This window comes from Periplaneta americana, chromosome 3 (assembly GCF_040183065.1).
Source record: "Periplaneta americana isolate PAMFEO1 chromosome 3, P.americana_PAMFEO1_priV1, whole genome shotgun sequence".
In the NCBI taxonomy this organism is placed as follows: domain Eukaryota; kingdom Metazoa; phylum Arthropoda; class Insecta; order Blattodea; family Blattidae; genus Periplaneta; species Periplaneta americana.
In genome coordinates this window covers 105,373,969-105,396,047 of record NC_091119.1, presented here as the reverse complement: position 1 = coordinate 105,396,047, position 22,079 = coordinate 105,373,969, and the positions used below count along the sequence as shown (strand labels likewise).

General features: G+C 35.9%; 1 protein-coding gene across 1 annotated transcript in view; it reads left to right on the top strand.

Annotated features, from left to right (window-relative positions):
- Positions 1-19,183, top strand: part of LOC138696357 (uncharacterized) — a 529,406-nt gene extending 510,223 nt beyond the window's left edge. The window contains exons 4-5 of the mRNA XM_069821183.1: positions 266-458; positions 14,915-19,183. Coding sequence (XP_069677284.1) covers positions 266-458; positions 14,915-15,003 — 282 coding nt within the window. The 3' untranslated portion in view covers positions 15,004-19,183. The remainder of the gene's footprint in view (positions 1-265; positions 459-14,914) is intronic.
- Positions 19,184-22,079: the final 2,896 nt, after the last annotated feature.

The following is a 22,079-nucleotide window of genomic DNA, read 5'->3' as shown; positions in this document are numbered from 1 at the left end:
GCAACAAAAGAATCAACCTGAAACCCCCCCCCCGCACCGATGGCAAGGATGCCTCAGGTCTCTGCACTAAACTCGTCGGAGGAAGACAGTAGTAGTAGTAGTAGTAGTAGTAGTAGTAGTAGTAGTAGTAGAGAAAGAAGAAGAAGAAGATATTGTATAGGAAAATAAATGTGAAGCTTTCGTATTCTGTTTGAAGCTTTCCAGAATGTCACGTATTTCCTTGGTATCAGTCGGCTATTTGAGTGACTTGTGTTGTTGCCCGCAGGTGGAGGAGAGCCAGCTTAGGATCTTCCCTCACCGGGACCGCGAGCGGCTGACCGCGCAGCTCAGCCTGGAGATAGTGGAGCTTCACGTCGGACCCGAGCGCCAACTGGAGCTCACTTGTCTCTCCACGATCCCCGCATTCCTGGGACCGGACCAGACCGAGTACGCCGATAGGAGGACGAGTTCAGTAATAGGTACGAGCCATAGTCCAAATTGTGCTTAAAGTGAGATGTTTCCATCACTATACTACGTGTGAAGAACACGAGCCATGTCTATAAGTATTATCAGGCCTGCAGAACTGTAGCACTGTAGTAATGAAACAGTAAAGCAATGGATCCATACTGCTAATTTAACACTGAAGTGAGTGTTTTTCCTTTTCATTCGTTCGTTTTGTTTGTGTTTTCTATATGTTGGGATCAATAACTTGTGCATGTAACATTAATGATTTCTTTATTCAGCTTTCACGTAACTAATTACTTCAATCCTTTCCTTTACGATCGAACCATATAATAACATAAGCTCGGAAAGGAAGTGTCGCAACCCATGGGTTCCTTAACAAAATCTGTTCGAAAGAGGATTATCTATCCGATCCCAAAGTTTGTCGATATAATTTAGAAACGCCCTGTATATCATCTGTAATAGTAAACATAATCTTGGGGGTAGTAAAAATGTCCGATGCTGATATAGGAAGGGCTAGAGGCTACAAACCCCTAGGGCTTACCAGGGGCTGAGGCAGTATGGCCCACTTGTCAGTCGACGATGACAGAAAGGGTTGAGACTTCGGACCTCTGGGACTTATAAGACTACTCGTCCGCAAAACCAGACTGGCTGTATCAGGGGCTGAGACAGGATGGCCTATTTGTCAGCATTGGATTCATGAATACTACCCAAGCCACCTGTCGGACTTCAACAATCATATAATTTAAATACGGCGCACAATGAGCCAAAGCGTGCAAGTGTATTGACCCGTCCCTGATGCAGCATTGTAAAACTAGTCAGCCCGCCTCATTGCGGCCTGATGAAGGTGACAGGTCCAATCTTCGAAAGTTTGTTTTGCTTTTTTCTCACATATCTTTGGAATTTAACGAAAAATAGTTTTATAAGAATTAATAAAATTTCAATCTTGCACACTTTCTGTAATGAGAGAACTAATTTTGAGAAAACAATAAATATTGAATTTTGAAATATTGTTTTAATTTTGAGAGTAGAAGTAAACATGAAATTCGAGGGCTTAGTGCAGGGCTGGGCAGCAAGAGCGGGGGGAGCCATATGATTTCTCTTCATCCCCTTTCTTCTCCTCCGAACACCGCGCAGCGTTGATGCAGTGACGGATGAATATTAAGCGTCCCCGTTTAGAGTTTAGTTCCGCTCCCGATGCCCAGCCCTGGCTTAGTGTGAAACTAATGTAACTACAAAAATCGATAACAAATTCGTTCTTCTACTTGATCACAAAAAATTATAACTCAATTCCGAACAGTCTTGTATATAGGCTAATACAATTCGTAACTACAAAACATTCAAATTCAAATTTATTTACAATTTACATTTGAATTGAATACATATGAATAGATACCCGAAATGAGCATATGCTCGTGCTCGGGTAAACATGATGGTACAGTTCATGTGGAATAAGCGTACTGCCTGTTAATAATTTTGTTATGAACAAAACATCGATTGCAGTTACATTAGTTTTACATTAAGCCCTCGAATTATTTGCCATACAAATTATGCGACCATTTACTCTCTGATACTGCCGCTGCAAAATCTTCTATAAACATAAGTAAATGCTGATCACTGGCCTCTTATTTGTAATCGGTTATTTAATGACACCAAATCAACTGGGTTATTTAGCATCAGCGGAATTGATGTAAGCGAGATAGTATTCGGCGAGATGAAGGCGAATGTTTGCCATGTTATTAACTGGCATTCGTCTTGCAGTTGGAGAAAACCTCGGAAAAAACCTAACTGCCCAACCGAGAATCAAACCCACGCCCTATCAACAAACAAACGAGCTACAGCGTGAGCTATGCCGGTGGAATGTAAAATTTTTGAAGATAGTGCGTCCTGATTAGGCACTCTTTCATATGTGAATAGTGCGTACTAGATAGCATCCTGTCAGACTTCCACATTGTGTCCTGGATGTGGCAACGAGTTAGATATCAACAATGTGTCCTTGATGTGTGTATTCATGTCAACAACAATATATCCTGGATGTGCACCGAAACACTTCGCTTCACTTTCGTAACTTCGTTGATGTCAGTGCCGCAATTTCCAAAACCTTCTGTGGACAATTAAAAACTATGCTAAAAATTTACAACACTTTAATTTGTTAGCTATTGTACATTAGTATATTCTTTCTTGTCAGTCAATTTAATAGATTACTCTTTTGAGTCAAAAATGCTTTCTAATGAAAATTACTTCCTATAGTTATTATCTGTAGCTACATATACTGGTTCTACCAGAAGTTTAAGGACATCCCTTCGAAAGAGATGTTTCACTCATGTCCTTAAGTTACGGTTTGTTGCTGGCGATTGTCGCTTGGAGTTGCTAGCAGTTAAAATGAATGCGCACGGTCTCTTTATAGCAGTAGTGTCAGAGCTGTAAGCTCCAAAACAGGTTGTGGAGCTGGAGACTGCAGTCGGAGCGTGAGCTCCGTTGTTTACGTTCTCCGCTTGGGTCTGTTCAACAGTGTATCCTGAACATCAGATGCAGTTGTATGCGGCATTCGCTTGATTTCTGTTTTTTAGACCTTTCTCGTAACGAAAGTATGAACTTACAGGATATTAAATACCGAATAAATATGGGAAATGGCTGTTATTATTCGGTTGAGAAGCTTTTATCATCCAGTCTGCTGTAAAAAAATCTGAAAGTTAGAATTTATAAAGCAGTTATATTACTGGTTGTTCTTTATGGTTGTGAAACTTGGACTCTCACTTTGAGGGAGAAAAATAGATTAAGGGTGTTTGAGAATAAGGTGCTTAGGAAAATATTTGGGGCTAAGGGGGATAATTGTTATTGGTAATAATAGTGCAATTTCTACATCAAAGATTAGAAAGATTACTGCAATTAAGAAGAATCGTAGTGAAAATGGTAATCGGGCTCTTGATTTTGGATAAAATCCGTATTCAAAAGGTGATCTTTTTTCTCGGTCTTCAATCTGTTTTTTGATAATATTGTTGCTATTACTATAATGATTGTTGTACAGGAGAATGGAGAAAGTTACACAACACAGAACTGCATGCATTGTATTCTTCACCTGACATAATTAGGAACATTAAATAAAGACGTTTGAGATGGACAGGGCATGTAGCACGTATTTGGCGAATCCAGAAATGCATATAGAGTGTTAATTGGGAGTCCAGAGGGAAAAAGATCTTTGGGGAGGCCGAGACTTAGATGGGAGGATAATATTAAAATGGACTTGAGGGATATGATGATAGAGACTGGATTAATCTTGCTCAGAATAGGGACCAATGGCGGGCTTATGTGAATGCGGCAATGAACCTACGGGTTCCATAAAAGCCAGTAAGTAAGTAAGTGTCAAGGCTGCCTAAGTTTGCTAAGTTCGTGACGAAGGTCAGATAATACTGTAATATAGTATTCTCCAGTGAAAAGAGTTTAAATATATTGCATTCATCTTCGTCACTTTCCAATTTCATACGCTTTACCAGATCAGCACGTTCCTCATCTTCTACATTTTGTAATCATTTTGATGCTTTCTCTCGTAATGACGCTTCACATTGAGTATTTTCATTGACAGAAACTGTTTACAAAATTAGACACTGCACTATACATTATTCCTCACTTTTGTGCACAAAAACACGTTCTCCCAGATTGGGTCAAAGAAGGAACTAGAACTTGAGCTCGATTCTTCCAGCGCTCCTGCTGTGGACGCAGCTATGCTTTGAACTTATGTCTGTGGAAGCACCGAAGCACGCAAGGAGTCATAGTGGAGTGCCCGACTCCGTTTAGTCTCTGTCTGTCAACGCTGCTTTATAGCGATCATCGCCGACGATCATCGCCAGCGTTTATAATCGCCGGCGATGTGCGTCCGGTGATAATCGCCGTAAACAAATCGTAGCTTTATACTTACGTGGAATCCTTTAATGATCATAAAGGGATCAAATGCCTGTGAAAAAATTATTTTTTTTTTACTGCAAACCTAATATTTTTCTCTTTCAAACTGTGGATTACATAACAATTTTTCTGTCATGGAAAAATTACTGAAAAATTACATTTTTCTAGGAAAAAAATCATTATTCCAGAATGGATGTATTTAGATGAATGAATTTTGGGATAGAGTTAGATATTATCTCTGCAGTGCTTGGGAAAAGTGACACAAGTCAGTTTCCACAAACCTTTTTTGATAATTTATTGACAACTTACGGAACATCTGCTCGCTTGAAAAAAGAGACATAAGTATTCCTCCCATTACAATAATTCATACAGAAAAAAATCAAATCGACTTAAACCAGTGTAAGTTGTCAATAAATTTTCAAAAAAGGTTTGTGGAAACTGACTTATGTCACTTTTCCCGAGTACTGCAGATCTGTAGTCATTCTTCCATATTCCAATAATAATATATCCTGAATTTCGACCCAGTGTCACTTTTTTTTCAAGAAATCAACTAACCTTTCCACGTTTGTAGCAAACTCCACAACTGTTTACTAAATTGGAGGGACTACGCTGATTGACTAGTATTAACAACTCCCAATGTTATGATGTAAGAGGCGGTAGCGGTCCCGGGTCAATTTGAATTTTAGAAAATTACATTTTTTCCTAAAGAAAATATAGAAATATGTGGATTTTAATTCTTAAACAACGTATCACAATTTGCTTAAACGAAAAGCCATATTTTCACAAGAAACCTTTCAGATATTTCTAACTGTATCCCAAAATTAATTTTTTCACAGGCATTAGGTCCCATTATGAACATCAGGGGGTTTCATATAAGTATGAAGACAGAAGTGAAACATCACTTTTGAAGGAGTGTTCTTAAACGTTTGATAGAAACTGTGTGTATTCAAGGCTTCGTTGTGTCCAGAGTTGGGTTATAATTCCACTTGAACTCATTATCAGGTTGATTATTTTCCTAGGTTCTCCTCAATTCACTCTAAAGCAAATACCAGATAATCTCATGGTAAACTTCGGCCTTATCTCGTCAAATACAAACTTGCTATCACCATCGCCACTAAATAACCAGTATTTGATACAGTGTCGTTCAGTAACCCACTAAATTTCTTTCATAATTTGTGTGCATTGAAATCTGCTTTTTATCTTATTTAACATCCTACTTTTTGGTCAGCCCATCCCCTGGCTTACTTACTACACCGTGTGCCCAGATGGATATGTAAATGATCGAATCATATGAGCCCACGAACCAAGGAAAGCAATTTAAACTCGACAAAAGGAAATTTGAGCATCCGAACTTATTTTGGAAGTTGAACGCAGAACTTGAGTTATGCTCTTGACGTATGCAATAAAAGTTTGCAGATGCTGTTATTATCTTCTGACTCGGCCGAGTTGACTTATCTTCTCCGCGAGAGTGGAAACAAAAGTTCCGGGAGGTCCCTCCTACTCCCCGCCTCGTTGAAGAGATGATGCGTAATGCAGGGAATCTCTCTAGCTGCGGAATCCCTGTAAAGTCACACGCGGTGGCTCTGTGTACACACCTCTCTTCGCCATTTGTCAACATGCGCATATCAGAAAGGAACTGGAAAGAGGATTTTACAAACAGCGAAGTTAGTAGAGAAAGTTCAAATATACAGAATATAATAGACAAGACCCTACTACAGTGATTCAGTTTGCTGTTGCCAATCGTCAAACTTTTAAATGTCACAACAGGATTTCTTTGAAATGTTTGGTTTAAGAAATATTAAAAATAATATAACTTCAAAAATTATAATAATATGTCGACTCATTCAAAATTTCAGAAACGTGTAAAAGGGTAAAAAGACATACAACTTTTGAGTGAGAAACAATATCAGTCTTATACAACTTCAAACGCTCTGGGCTAATAAGCATTAATGTTAGAGCATTAAAGAACTGTAGCTCTGATTCTGGGAAATACTTCCGAACATACATGTCAGAACGTTTTGACTATTAAGGGAGAAAATATATACAGGGAGATCCATTTGGGTATGGCTAAAATAAAAACACCGTAAAACATTTACTACTGAACTTTATTTGTTGAAATTTTGTGCATACAACACTGAAAGATGGGAGATTCCTCAGAGCTCAACATGACCGCCATTGCGCATCCTGCACAACTCATAACGGTGATGCAATTCAGCCCAAGTCCGTTGTAACATAAGAGGGGTGATTTGTTGAGTAATTTTTACTCTCAGAATCATCAGTGTTCCTGGGTTTCTGTGAATAGACAATGTCCTTAACAAACCCCACACGAAGAAGTCAGGAGGGGTTAGATCTGGTGAGTTTGGGGGCCAAGCCAAGAGATGGCTGCTTCTCGTACTGGGTTTCGCCTACGACCTCCAGCTTGTTTTTTTAAACACAGAACCTGTTTATACAAATGATTGATACCACAACATTATGGAATAATATTTAGGTATATTACGCACACCATACTCACGTCGAAATTTCCTTTGAACTCTTTTAACACTCTCAAATTTAGCATACCAAAGAACACATTGTACCCGCCGTTGATTTGTAGTAGCCATTTTAATCAACTACTATTTTCATTTGTCCTTTCAGTTTATGCATTGTTGATTGTCAAATATGGAAACTTCCATCTTTTAATCATGATATAACCAGCAAGAAATATTTCCTATTATCATACTAGCTTTATAATAATAAATTATTATCCATACCCAAACGAATCAGACAGTAATTTCATTACCCATTTTTAATTCTTTCGGTTTTTTAATGAATAGAAAAGTATTGAATGTAAAGAAATTATTAATTTCGGTTTAAATCAGAATTTGATTCAAATTATTCAGTACATAGAATGAAAATAATAACAAAAATAATGCATATTATTATTATTATTATTATTATTATTATTATTATTATATTCAATTATAAATTTTATTCTGAAATGCATAATCTATTACACCATTCATCCAGTACCGATCGAAGGTAACAGACATGTAGCGGAGCTCTCACGAATCAGACGCTGACGCTGCAATGGAGGTTCATTCAACGTAAGGTAGAGCATAATATTATGAAGATTTTGTGTTATTAAAGAGAGGATATTATTAAGGAGGAAGTAATTTTTGAAAGTGTGAAAGTGTAGATAATTAACAAGATGGGTGTGGATATATGTGTCCATAATTATAACAAGAATGGAAAGACTGAATGCAAAAATGCGGAAATGCCGAAGATATAGCGATCTGTAGGCGACGATATACTAACATGGCCGATAGTAGCAATACTGACAATACTATTGATAATAATTGGAGGCGTCGAACTTAACCCAAGGCCGACAAAAAGAGCAGAGACAGTGATGTTATAAATGTTGCGAAAAGAAATGAAGAAGGGTTTTAAATCAATAATATAACGGTCTTACTAATAAACCGTGTACAGTTTTTATACGAGACTTATGCAGAGTTGAGGCAGATAACATTATCAATATCCATGCATAAGCGAGGAAGTATAAACAGTCTGTAACTATACAATGGGAATTGCTTTGCAGTAGTTAACCCCTTGTTTAAGCGTTGTATATAGAGAAAAAATGGCCGCCCCTCTAACAGCTGTTCGTACCGACTGTCATTTTATGATGATGGTTGCCTTGTAACCACAGAAGAACAAACCAAAGAGCACAGAATAATCAGAATAATATTGCTGTAACTTGTACTCTTTGACCAAAATATAGTGTGGTAATCGATCAGAGCCAGGTGTACTATCGATACTTAACACGCCACACTAGAGCGCTCTACCGGATGCAATAGAGAACCTCAGATATTCTATTACCTTTCGTAATGAAGTAATGACGAAACTATGACGTAGCTGTGTAACAGTTATACTGTTATACACGACATATGTAGTGATCATTAGTAAGGAATTTACACACGGTTTTTTAAAACGAGCTACTCACTGTATAAGACAGTTAAAAGTCTATATATAGAGTTTTTATTAGTAAGACCATAAGAATTTAAACAAAATCTAAATCTTCGGAATATGTATTATATGACTTTCTTGTGTTAAATTGTATCGTACCTGGTTTACATATTTCGACCTATTATGGGTCATCCTTAGAGCTGGTCGTTGTTGGTCTTGACGTGACGCCTCTTGCTTTGTTTCCTGTGAGGGTGTGTTTGTGTGGTGTAATGTGGAGTCAAAGAGTGTGTGTGTTCTGAAATTGAGTTGTGTGTTGAGAGAGTGTGTGTGTTCTGAAATTGACACAACTCAATTTCAGAACACACACACACACTCTTTGACTCCACATTACACACACAAACACACCCTCACAGGAAACAAAACAAAAGGCGCGAAGACCAACAACGACCAGTTCTGAGGATAACCCATAATAAGTCGAAACATGTAAACCAGGTACGATAGAATTTAACACAAGAAAGTCATATAATACATATTCCGAAGTGATACAATGTTAAAAGTTGTGTAATCAAGATGTAAAATCTAAATGATATGAAGCGAGTAATAGCAAGACTAACACAAGAAATGGAAGGAAAAGAAGATAAAATTAGGAAACTACAACAAGACAACACTGGATAGCAGAAGAGGGTAAAAAAATCTGGAAGACTATCAGAGAAGGAAAAACATAGTTTTATTATATTCGGAATGAAGGAATAGAGAGAGTAGGTGAGAGGGGAACGTATAATGCAGTGCTACAGCTTAAGGCTAAACCTGAATGAGAACCAGTTTGAAGAAGCAGTTAGATTAGGAAATGGAGCAAATTGTCGACCAATTCTAGTCAAGTTTAGATACGAAAGCTCAATAGAATTCATCATGAATAATTTGAGAAATATCAAACAGAAAAGGATAGGAATCGATTGGGGCTACAGCAAGGAAACGAGAAACAAGAGGAAGACGTTAATGCTGTTTCTAAAAGAAGCGAGAGCGAATGGACATTTTGCGGTATTGATGAATGAAAAAATATTCGACGTAGATTATTGCCATCAGACAGTTAAGGACAAAATTAAAGAGTTATTGGAAGTGGTTCAAAAGTTGGGGTTGAAAGACTAAGTCCAATGACTACTGGGGATATTGAACATTTCAGAAGCATGTTGGCAATAAAAAAAATCGAGAAATTAATTGAAAAGTTAAATGAGACGATGGAAATAACGAAAAGCGAGAAAAATGTGTTGGAGGAGACGAGATTTGATAGCGATAAGGAAGATAAGTGCAAGCTACGAAGAGGGGTGGGTGGTCAGTGAAAGAGGAAGAGATCAATGCTGATAAGGACTTGTTTTGCTAGGAAAAAAAAAAGACTAATGAATAGTATTTTTAGAGTAACGAGTGACTAGCATTAGTTAACTAGTAAAAGATCAAGATAAGAGTAGTAGAAACTGTCTAGTGGCATCAGAGTAACGAAGGTGTGAATAGGAATTATTTGATGGTGGAATAAGTTGTTATAGCAAATAACGAACTGAATATAACGAATCGACTATAAAAGTGAACTGATATACACAGTAAGGTACGAAGTATACGTGAACTAATGAATAGCGAAACAAAGGTACCGTAGGATAAGTATTAAATATATGAGAGACTGACCAGTAAGAGGGGAGATAGCTAGTGGGAATAAGATAGTTCTAATATAGTGTTCTGAAAAGAAGTGTTATTTGTAATGATTGTTAATAGTGGCTCTGTATACAGGAAAGTGTGAGGTCCACCATTACATATACGAAATGCTGTGATAAAATATATATCATAAATCATATATCATATCATTTACCATATCACATATCACATATCGTATCGTAAATCATATATCATATCATATCCTATATCATATCATATATCACATATAGGCCTATTATATCATATCATATCATATCATATCATATCATATCATATCATACCATATCATATCATATCATATCATATCATATCATATCATATCATATCATTTACCACATCCCCGGGTACGAATCCCGTCGGGGCAAGTTTTCCCTCAACCCAATTTGAGCAAATGCTGGGTAACTTTCGGTACTGCACCCCGGACTCATTTCATCGGAATTATCACCTTCATCTCATTCAGACGCTAAATAACCTAAGATGTTGATACAGCATCGTAAAATAACCTACTTAAATAAAATAAAATTTATCACATCACATCATATATCATATCAGTTACCTCATCATATCATATCATATATCATATCATATCATATCATAATTATAACTTATTACTCATTACTAACTTATACTGTGAGTGAAAATTATTCCACAAGAATCAGAGAAGAGCTGAACAAAAGCTGGAGAGTAATGATTCTAGCGAAGTATGCTTGCTATTTGTAAATAACGGTTGTGACTGTTCATTTGAATTTGCATTTGAAACGCGAGTACCGCCTACTGAAATTACCCACAAGGCTAAATCATTAGAACCTGTAGCTAATAGCATGAAAACAGCGAAAACAGAGTTTTATCTTTCACTGCAATTGGCTAACGCTTGCAAACCCAGCGGCATTATTTGAAGGCATTGCTTGCTTGTTTATACTGTAACTACTTGGAATATTAGCGTTTAGTACCTAAAAATCCGTTGCCTATTTATTATTTTCTATATTTGCTGTTTCATCCACCAGAATTATCATGTCTCATATGACATTGTCTTGCATAGATATCTGCACTCTTAATGGAGACGTTACCCTATAGTTATACCTGTTCACAGAAGGGAACTTGGTGGGATAACAGCTTAATGATAGCTTTGATAATAAAATTCTATCTAGATTCGATTTCGCGTGGTATAAATGTACGAGAAAAACTTCTGGTTTAATTTCCCTTGTAAAAGATTTATAACTTATTAATCCATCATTTTCCGACGAGTTTGAGCCTAGGAACTACGATTTCAGTGACAAGTACGACATTCACCCGACCGTAAGAGAACAATTGAAATCTCCTTATGTGTGCTCTATTTAAAATCGATTGATTTGCACTTCCAGATTAGACGAATCCTGAAACATCTTTATAGATGATTGTATATTGAAATTCTGTGGCGCTGTGTATGAAATCCATAATCCTCACTAACTCGTTCTGAACAAATATACGGAAGTCTTTTGTTTTAAATGTACCTACAGTATGCTTGCCATCCTTATACAAAGTGGATGATAACCTCTTCACCAAAATGAAACTGGTAATAGATAATAAGGAGAGATTTGAAAAATCTAAATAAGTTTTCTTCTGTAACATTCACCGATTTAAAGGAAATCGTTATGTTTCCATAAAGCATTTGACAACATCACGACTATGCAAGCAAGCGCGGCCTGCACTACTTACCTTCCCCTCCTCCTCTGCTATACTTAGTTGGTGGGACGCGACAGTGCACTGCGTTGCAAGATTTGTTTGAACGATTTTCGCAATTATTCAATTCAAATTAATGGTTAAACGGTTTAATTTACAAACAAACATTCACGAGATTAACTGTTCAGATTAGATTTACCTATCTTCTTGTACAGCAATCAGCCATTTCTCCCGGCTGCAAACATTGGACAAAGATATTTTTTTCTGCTTAAAGTGCTTCATCGAAGAAAAGTGGAATACAAGTTTTGTTACATATTTAAGGGTTATGTACAGCTTACAGCGGTAAGATTTTTGGAAATATTCAACATTTTTTCCTCCATTACTGTATCTTGTATAATAATGAAAATTAGTATGTGTAAAATAATTTCTTTCTGCTATATGAAAACTAAAAAAATTTATGATTAAAAAAATATTTATATATTCTTTTTTCAAAATTCAAAATGTTGGCAGTTCACTGTGCAGTGATCAAGCGTTTCCCTCATAACTCATAAACTTGTTAACTTTTTCATGTTCTTTCAACTACATTCCTTAAAGAAATATTTTTTTCTGTTAGAAGAAAATACTGATATTTGACCGTTTTTAAATGAATTTATTTTTTATCAGACAATCTATCAGAGGTAGAGAAGTGATCTTGCATCATTATGACATCCATAAATACACACAAAAATTTCATCACAGAATGTTGGATAGTTTTTTAGTTATGTGGGAAACGCTTTATCACTGCACAGTGAACTCAATTTTGAAAAAAAAATGTACGTAAATAATTTTTTAAAATCGTAAAAATATTTTTTCATATAGCAGAAGGGCAGTGTTTTACACATACTAATTTCCATTATTGTACAAGATACAGTAACGGAGGAAAGGTGTTGAATATTTCCAAAATTTTACTGCTGTAAGCTGTACCTAATCCCTTAATATGTGAGGAGCATCGTTTCAAAACGTATTATGTGCAACTTACAATTTTTTTACACGAACGACGAAAAACTGGATTACTCGTAAACCGGAGAAGTTTTCAAAACACTACACCAAACTATTTTTAAGTACTGGTTTCACAGTTTACAAATATGACGACTTGGAACCATCACATTTCACAGCATGAAAGATAAATAAATAGAAAGTAAGAAATTTAATTTCGTCCACTGGGGGACTTAATACGTTTTGAAACGATGCTCCTCATGTAGAATCTCCTCTTACATTTTCGTGCAGAGGTCATCATTCACCTTATATAGGGTACTTAAAATTTGTACAGCAGTGGCAAAAAAAAAAACCGGACCGACCCTTGTAGCTGATTTCAGAGCCTTGTTCACTCCAGAGCCACGATAGACTGGTAACTAAGGGCCGTATTCATAGACATTTTTAGCGCGGGCTTCCGGTGGATGATCAGCGTTTTTCGTATTCATAAACCAGTGTTAGCGATAGAATATGATTTGAATTCTGTAGTAGTAACCAGTGGATAGCCGGGGCTAGCTTAGTACGCTCGTAGCGCGTGCTGCGAAATGTCTATGAATAGCACCCTAAGACTTTCGTGGTTCGAATCCTGCCTGGGAAGGAAACTTTTTTTTTTGGTCCTTCATCAAATGTATTCCCAATACTTTTCGATTGCAGCGATACTTTACTACTTAATTAACTTATTATTCCCAGAACATGAATTGTACCAGCTTATGTTCTAATGGCTTTAGAAATGGGCTACGTCAGCAGTCGAAACTACAACAATTTCAAGAGATTACTCGCTATCTTGTGAATGCTGGCGTGGCATGCGCAGTGGCTCATTTCGGGGACTTTGTTTATTCCGTCGGTCCTGTTTTTTTGCCACTACTGTACATAATACAATTTGAGGGATGATATATTAAAGCAGTCATGTCAATTGATGCCCATAGGAGCAAGCGCGCGCTTTAGAGCTCAGGAGTGCCTGAGAGCTTTACAGCGTAAAGGAAAGAGACAGACGAAAGAGGTGGTATATGCCGCTTGGTTGAGCTATATTCAGGGATGGCCAACACTGATTCAATGCATAAAGGAAAGAGAACGTATTAAAATGTGTCCATGTTAATTTTTAGATTTGTCTGAGAAGTATAACTGCATTATAAGAATGTAAGTTTTAATTTTAATGCTCATTTTTCAAAAGTTTGATTTTTTTATTCAAAAGAAATATTTTCTCAACTTTTTTATAGAAAAGTCAAATTTTCAGATATAGGTATATTTATTTAGTAGCCTTACAGAATGTTTTCGTAAATATAATATACCGTAAATACGTATTACTGAAGTTAGTGTATTGAAAATTTTGAAAATATTCGCATGGAAATTGTTTGTAAGGAAATGAATTAACAAAGCAACTGCTGTTACATCAGAAGCAAAATATACGTATCCACGTGTTGTAAAAATGTCAGCTCTATAGCGTCAGCACATTTCGAGAAAATAATTTAATATTCTGATGATAGGAAGTTGCTCACCAATATCACCTTAAAAGCATAATGCGATAAGAGTTTTGTTATGTAATATTAGTTACACTTAAAACATATACAGCACCTAGGTAACTTTGCTTTGTACTGTAATATTGTTTTGATTAGTTTATTGATTGCTTTTATAAGGGTAAAGGTACCAGAATATATCAATTCCAACTTATCATGTCATACTCAGTCTCTTTTTTTGAGATATCACTTTCTTTATGAATGATGTGTTTCATCGATTTAGTACAGTATAGTTGTACTACTATGGAATTTATGTAAATATTCCTTCTTAACTCTTTATTATGTTATTAACTTTTGAAACACAACTGCAATATTAAGAAATCAGTGTTTGTACTTTTGTTTTACAGACAATATAGATAATATCAAACAGAAAGAAGTCATATAAAAAAAGACATAAAAATTTCACGTTCCGTCTGAAGCTTGTGCACCACTGTTTTCTTAACCCAACAGGCTACTTATTTATTATACACAACCCTTCCTCTTTCCATTCTTAGCGCTTGATGCCCGCGCACGACTTCAAGGTCAGAAAAATGCGCTTGCTTTGACATCACTGTATTAAAGGATTAGCATCACATTGCTAGTATTATCTTTTTTTGAGTGAGAGTTATTGGTTTCATGCACTGTGCTACAGAATTTTAACAACTCAGAAAATGTAAAAATATCAAACAAGCCTTTGTGGAGGTTGACATTTAACCCACAAAACAGTTACTCCTAATGAGCTAGAATCACGGTTCTGTGGTGTGTTGCAGTTGACATAGAAGTGACGCAGTCCTGTGGCCGGGTCGACTCCTGCCTGGCGCTCTTGCTGGCCGCTTCCCTCTTCATCCTGCTGCGGTGAAGACGTCAGCTCCACGATCCACGCTCCGTTACAACTTGATGTTGACCCAGATCGTTTAGCTCCCACTCGCTGTCGAACTCAAATTGTGACAGAGAGAGTTTCTTTTTTTTTACATATAGGCGGAACTCAAATCACGTCCCCGTCGCGAAGTGAGACGGACACTGAACTGTGGAAAGGATATCGGGAAGAGGAAGATCCGGTAGTGGCTCGTACGGGACATTCTGCAAGTACTTCAGGATAATCACTAGGAATGTAAATATGAAACACGCAGTAGTGTAACATGCCTCAAGCTTTCCGATCTGCAACTACTACACACTAGATTATGTCCTTATTTTCACTTTCACCTCAGAATTCTGGTAGCTAATTTATTCCGAACGAATATATGATCACGACGAAAATAATTTTCAAGTAAGCAGGTCTTACTTATTTAGGGAAAACGCAAACCCTTATATGCAGTGTTGCTAATTCTGAAACTTACTGCAAGTTTTGCAGATGAGAGGAAATAAAGCTTCCTTTTTTCGAAAATGTAGATAAAATGTTATGAGAAATTATATTATAAACAAATAAAGCTGGACTAAACAATATTACTTTATGGAGAAAGTTTATAGTTAAATTAAACATATTCAACTAAGAAGAGATTTTAATTCTCAGCCATCTTGTTAGATCCCATTATTCTGCCATTTTGTCTGAGTTCTTAGACATGTACTCTATATATGGGAAGAATAATATTTTGGAATGTATACTTAAGAAATTGTCAATTGATCATAATTACGAAATAATAAATTATACCATAGTGTATAATGATCTATTGTACATATTGTTTCAGTATAAAATGAATAACTGATCAGAATAACCCCTTCACGAAATATAAATGTGAAGGCTTGTAACACTTGCTTGAAAGGATAGGAGTTGTAAGTGTAGTTAGTAAAGTGGGCAAGGAACTGAGCTACAGAATGTGCACCCTGTTTCCAAATAAAATTTAAAATTGTTAAAATCATTTATAAATTTAGTGTATTAATTCTCAGTTTTTTCTTGTAACGAAGCTCTAATTTTCTCTACTGTATGGCAGGAGAACATAAATATCAATAGCAAGAGATTTTATGTGTCCAGTTTATCTTCGCAGAGACTACCTCGAACGATTCTGCCTTGAGCTACGTACGTAAATTTGTAAGTCAAAAAAAAATATGTATCGTCTCACAGACCGATACTTTCATAGGAATGATGATCTCCGAACGGTAATTTTTTAAATACTTATCGTTTTATTTATTTTATTTTTTTATTATCAGTAATTTTTATATTACATATTTGACTTAACTTCATTCAAGTGCAATATTTTATTGTAATGGCACCTTCTTTAATATACAATTTCATATTACGAAATGCTGTTTCAAGATAATGCAAAATTAGTTAATATTTCAATCATACTAATTGTTGAATAGCAAAAAATGTGTTAAATACTGTACTTCATTTTATAAATTTGCTCGTTATATTAACTTCCAATACCGTAAGTTATGTTAATTTTTATTAAGTAATTAAGGAAAATTTCCTAAAATGTTTATATACTTCCACCAGTTGGTCATTTTGATAACATTATCTTCAGAACTAGAGTACAAAGTCTATTAGATAATGACAAATTATATTTGGAAACAGAGCCTGGATATACGTAATCTAAATGCCAGCAGTCAGGTACTCCCTGTGTGGTATGGTTCCTACTGCAATGTTAATAATGTTTACTAATTTTTGTGTTTTAATGGAAACATGTATGAAACTATTACTTAACACATAAACATCACATCACATCAAGGAAGAAATACGTTTTCTTCTGTTGAAATGTTATTGATGCTCATATACGTCACATTCAATGTGAATCCATTTTGTATGATGATGTATTCTTCGTTTTAACTTTAAAATCCTGTGTGAATGAATACTTCATTTCAACTTTCATAGTTGAGCTTGGATGTATATAAAAAAATAATCTTTGAAATCTTCGAATTGGGTTACTTAAATTTGCTCGACTATAGAAAGTATCTAAGATTAATTAAATTAATAACAATTAACTTGTTTAGAACTTTCATCGTATTTCAGAGCATCGTTTAAAAATTGAGAACCTTATTCATGCCCATTTAGTATATAACTTACACAAGGGATTCATTAAAAATAAACAGTTTATTAATTATAGAGAAATCGTTAATGATTGTCTTAAAATTATCCTAAGTTAAAACTGTTAGATATAATAAATGTGTTGTAATTTTTTCTTGGGTTCAGCTGTCGATAACCTTCTCAGCATTTGAATTAAAAGCTATTCTGATTCGTAGTGGAGTTTAAAATGTGGTTCTGTTCATATTTGTACGTAACACTGTGAAGTCAATCTAGAACTACAGAGGATTGCATTCGATGTAATGAAGTGTGAAGCTGGGTACAGTTGCTGTTTTTCTTTCCTATGTGCTTTCTTGTTACTTTTATATTCACAATTATGTTCATTGCATCGATATAATATTGCTCAAATAATTTATTTCACTCATAAAATAAATTGCGCGTACAAGGTTGTCATTGTTATGTGTGGGTGTAGAAAACGAACACTTCGTATTTCACTTCTTCCAGTACAGTTTCGTGGTTCATGTAACAATTGACATAGCAAATACCAATAACACTACTACCAAGTGTCATTTTCATTTTTAAATCTGTTTGTTCACTTCTCCCGTACATAGGACTTGCGTAGAATACTCTACACCCACAAAGACGGAGGTCTTTTAAAGATGAATGTTTTAGCTGCAGCTCCTGTAATCAAAACAGTCATTTTCTGAATGTAATACAGTTCCCTTTGTTTAAATTATAGAGCACACTCATCATTTAGTGCTTGTGTGTGTCTGTGAGAAAGTGAAGAATCTGGAAGGTACATTGCACGTGTTGAATTTGCTTGAATGCTGTAAATATTGGGAGAAATACGATTTTGTACCCTAAATAATATTACAAGAGATACGTTTTTACTCAATCATACATGAAAAATATCATTAATGTACAAACGTTTATCATACAAGGTGTTACCATCATGATATATCACAAAACACATAAAGTGAATTCCTCAGAAGTGAAAAAATTCGAGGAATTTTTCACCATAAGTCGGAGCTTATGAAAAGCAAATGAATGTAAGATTAATACTATGTAATTGAAAAACAAGCTATATCTCGAAATGATAATTAAATGTTCTTGAATCATATTTGTGTTGAGCATTACTGTTGTTGAAGTGATTCATTTTTGGGAAAATGAATATATATCTACCTTGAATTCTAAGAAGTGCGTAATATGTTTTTGTATACATGTATATGTTGGTTTCAAAGGGTAAAATATTGTTGTAAAACATAAAAATAAAAATGTGCTTGTTAGAGGTTGTATGATCGCCAAACTATAGCTTCATTCTTCGTTTGATAGTACTATCTCTGGTAATGGGTTTCTCATTCTGGGCGACCCTTCTATTTCTTGGTGTTAATATCTGACTAGTATGTCGAGCTTCTAAGAACGAGTGTTGCATTCTCACTGGTACCGAGTTGTATTCTAGAAAACCAACATCTTGCTCGCAATAATAATGAACAAATTGGTAGGTAGATCAGTGCCGTTAGAAGGACTTTTGCCTCTTTTCAGAGGAGTTTGATGGAACTTGGTGTGTTTGAAAAATATGTCTTAAACATTCGATTGTATGATGTCCTGCATATGCTGGCTCAAGTGTTATGTGTTTGAAATAACCTGTGTATTATTTATGATAATGGTTATTACGTAAGGTATCCATGTACACTTTATTCTAGGTATACGGGAGCCAGCAAATTGCAGTTCCCATACCTCTAATACCTTAGGATGTCATGGATATATTAGTAAAACCAAACAAATAATTACAATGTTATTATGATGTACCGAAGTACATATAATATTTCCGTGCAGGAATTGTACGTTATCATATGATGAAGGATGGATAGAACAGAGAAAAATTCTCTCCGGCACCGGGACCCGAACCAGGATTTTCAACTCTACGTGCTGAGGCTTTATCCACTAAGCCACACCGGATTCCAATTCCGATGCCGGATCGAATCATTTCAGTTCAAGTTCCACCTCTCAGTTTTCCCTTTGGTGGCCTACCCTAATGTACTGTGTCACAGAATATGTGACAGTGGCACAGTTTCCAACGCACTATGTACAGAGGTCCACTCATTACGAGTGACTAAGTAGCCGGGATCCGACGGGATGAGCGCCGTCTTTAAGTGATTACTTACGCATATCATATTATTATGATGAACCGGAGTACAGTACATATGATATATATTTCATTATATGATAACGCAAAATTCCTGCACGGAAATATTATATGGACTTCGGTACATCATAATAATATGATACGCGTAAGTAATCACTTAGTGATTGAAGACGGCGTTCATCCCGTCGGACCCCGGCCACTTAGTCACTTGTAATGAGTGCACCTCTGTACAAAGTGCGTTGGATATTGTGCCACTTTCACATATTCTGTGACACAGTATATGAGGGTAGGCCACCAAAGGGGAACAGAGAGGTAGAACTTAAACTGAGAGGATTCGATCCGACATCGGAACTGAAATCCGGTGTGGCTTAGTGGATAAAGCGTCAGCACGTAGAGTTGAAAACCCGGGTTCGGGTCCCAGTGCCGGAGAGTATTTTTCTCTGTTCTATCCATCCTTCATCATAAAATAATTACTATCTGATATTCAAATATGAAGTAATACATTTGTATGATATGTGATAAACTTTCACCCATTTTCGATCAAATTCCTAAACTGTACAGTTTTACAAGCTCAAATGATACAACTGATGATCATTGTTATACCTGATTCTTGTGATTGCTTTATCTATACTTGTTGAGCTGAATAGCTTTAATTTTAATCATAATACTAAATCCAAGTATTTATCTAAAAATTGTAAGTGAACATTATGTACGTCGAATCATATCCAGATGCTAATACAGACTTTCATAAACTTGTTTCTTTTCCGAAAGTGTAACAATCTGGAATATTCAATATTCCTACATGAAGATACATATTGCCGAGTTTGAAGCAACGAATCCGCTTTCTTACACTTCCATCCTTTTGCACGAACTAATATGTTCTGCACTCAGAAATTGAAATAATCTTGGAAGTATATTTCAAACACATGTTCCTTAATTTCAGTTTAAACTTTCTCTGATAAAAAACCGTGCAACCTTGGAATTGAACGCGTCGGCACTCGATCTGTTAGAGACACTGTATCTTGTGAACAAGTGAGTCTCTTAGCTCCTCCTACCTTGAAAGCGTGAATCAGAATGATTTTGTGGGGCAATCTCATTGTGATACAGTGTAAGAGATTTATATATAAATGAAATAAAAATTTGAGGTCAACTTTGAGTCTTATGTTTGTTCAGCTGACATAGAGTTGACGTCTACATTGTAGTGACTCAGTCATTTTTCGGCTTGTAGCCTAGATTCTGGTCGATATATGAAGGATCAGTAGGCTTCGTCCAAGTAGCTTTAATGCATTTTAAATGATGCTCAAGATTAGGGTGCGTTTCTGGATACAAAAGACATAAAGAAAATATTTAACTATTAATTTTGTATTACGAAATATTCTGTTCTCCGGACAAGTTGTAATAATGCATAAACACAATTAGATAGATTAACTATTTCTTGCAGTTTTGGATCCTAGTAAAACTATTGCTGCACTTGGTGGCAAACGAAAGAAATGAATATCTGGACTCACATGAAACACCAGACTTCTTCACTGGCATGTCACATCTGTACTTGTCACCAGTTTGACTTCACTTTAAGCTAGTCTTCATTGCTGCACTACCTATGTCACTATTTTCCATTGTAAGAAGTGGCGGTTTGTTGAATTGGAAATGCATAGTAATGTTTAATTTACAATGACGCGACATTCGCCACTTGAATCGCTGGTTCGTGTTGATTAGGAAACTTAAAATGAAACGATGCCTGCCTCCTCTATTTTTGAAGTAGAAGAAATCAACATATCACAACTATATGCGAATGACATCTTCGCAATTTGATGATCTCCTGCATATCATTGGCCCTCAAATACAAAAACCTCCAATGCGGGAGGCATCCAGCAGAGCGTCTAAGCGTAACTTTGAGGTTAGGTTTCCCTAATAGTTGGTACCTCTGTTTAAGAACTTGGTTCTCTCTCTATGTTCTCTCTTTACGATTTTCGTATTATAACTTCCACAATGTCTATTAGGCCTATAGTTTTAGAAACAAGTCCTGTAATCTGGGATAAATTAAAAAGCACCTCATTAAGTGGAAACTCTCTGAGGACAATTTCACGGAGGCGGAAGAAGGATATTGGAAAAAAGTAAATTTTCCAAACTTCATGGGAGCCATGGATGGAAATCATTGTGTATTTCATGTTAACAAACCGTGATATAAAGAATGAACCGTAAATAATGTCATTAATTTCAGAGATTTATTCTTTGAGATATTTTAAACAAAAAAATAATATAATTATTGTTTTCCTTTTGCTTCCTTTCCGAGATAGAACTTGTTTTATATGAAACATTTATTTGTATTTATTTACACTGCAAGTGGGCAAGCACCCGGTGGCAGTGGTACAAACAATATAAACAATACACAATCAAATTACAATACACAATACAATTATATACACAATACAATAAGAATACACAATACAGTAAGAATACGCAGTACAATTTTACAGAATAATGTCGACCTGGTTGGCGAGTTGGTATAGCGCTGGCCTTCTATGCCCAAGATTTCGGGTTGGATCCCGAGGCCAGATCGATGGCATTTAAGTGTGCTTAAATGCGACAGGCTCATGTCAGTAGATTTGCTGGCATGTAAAAGAAGTCCTGCGGGACAAAATTCCGGCACATCCGGCGACGCTGATATAACCTCTGCAGTTGCGAGCGTCGTTAAATAAAACATAACATTTTTAACATTTTTTACACAATAATTACACACACTCTTTGACTCTACATTATACCACACGAACACACCCTCACAGGAAACAAAACAAGAGGCGCCAAGACCAACTACGACCAGTTCTGAGGATGA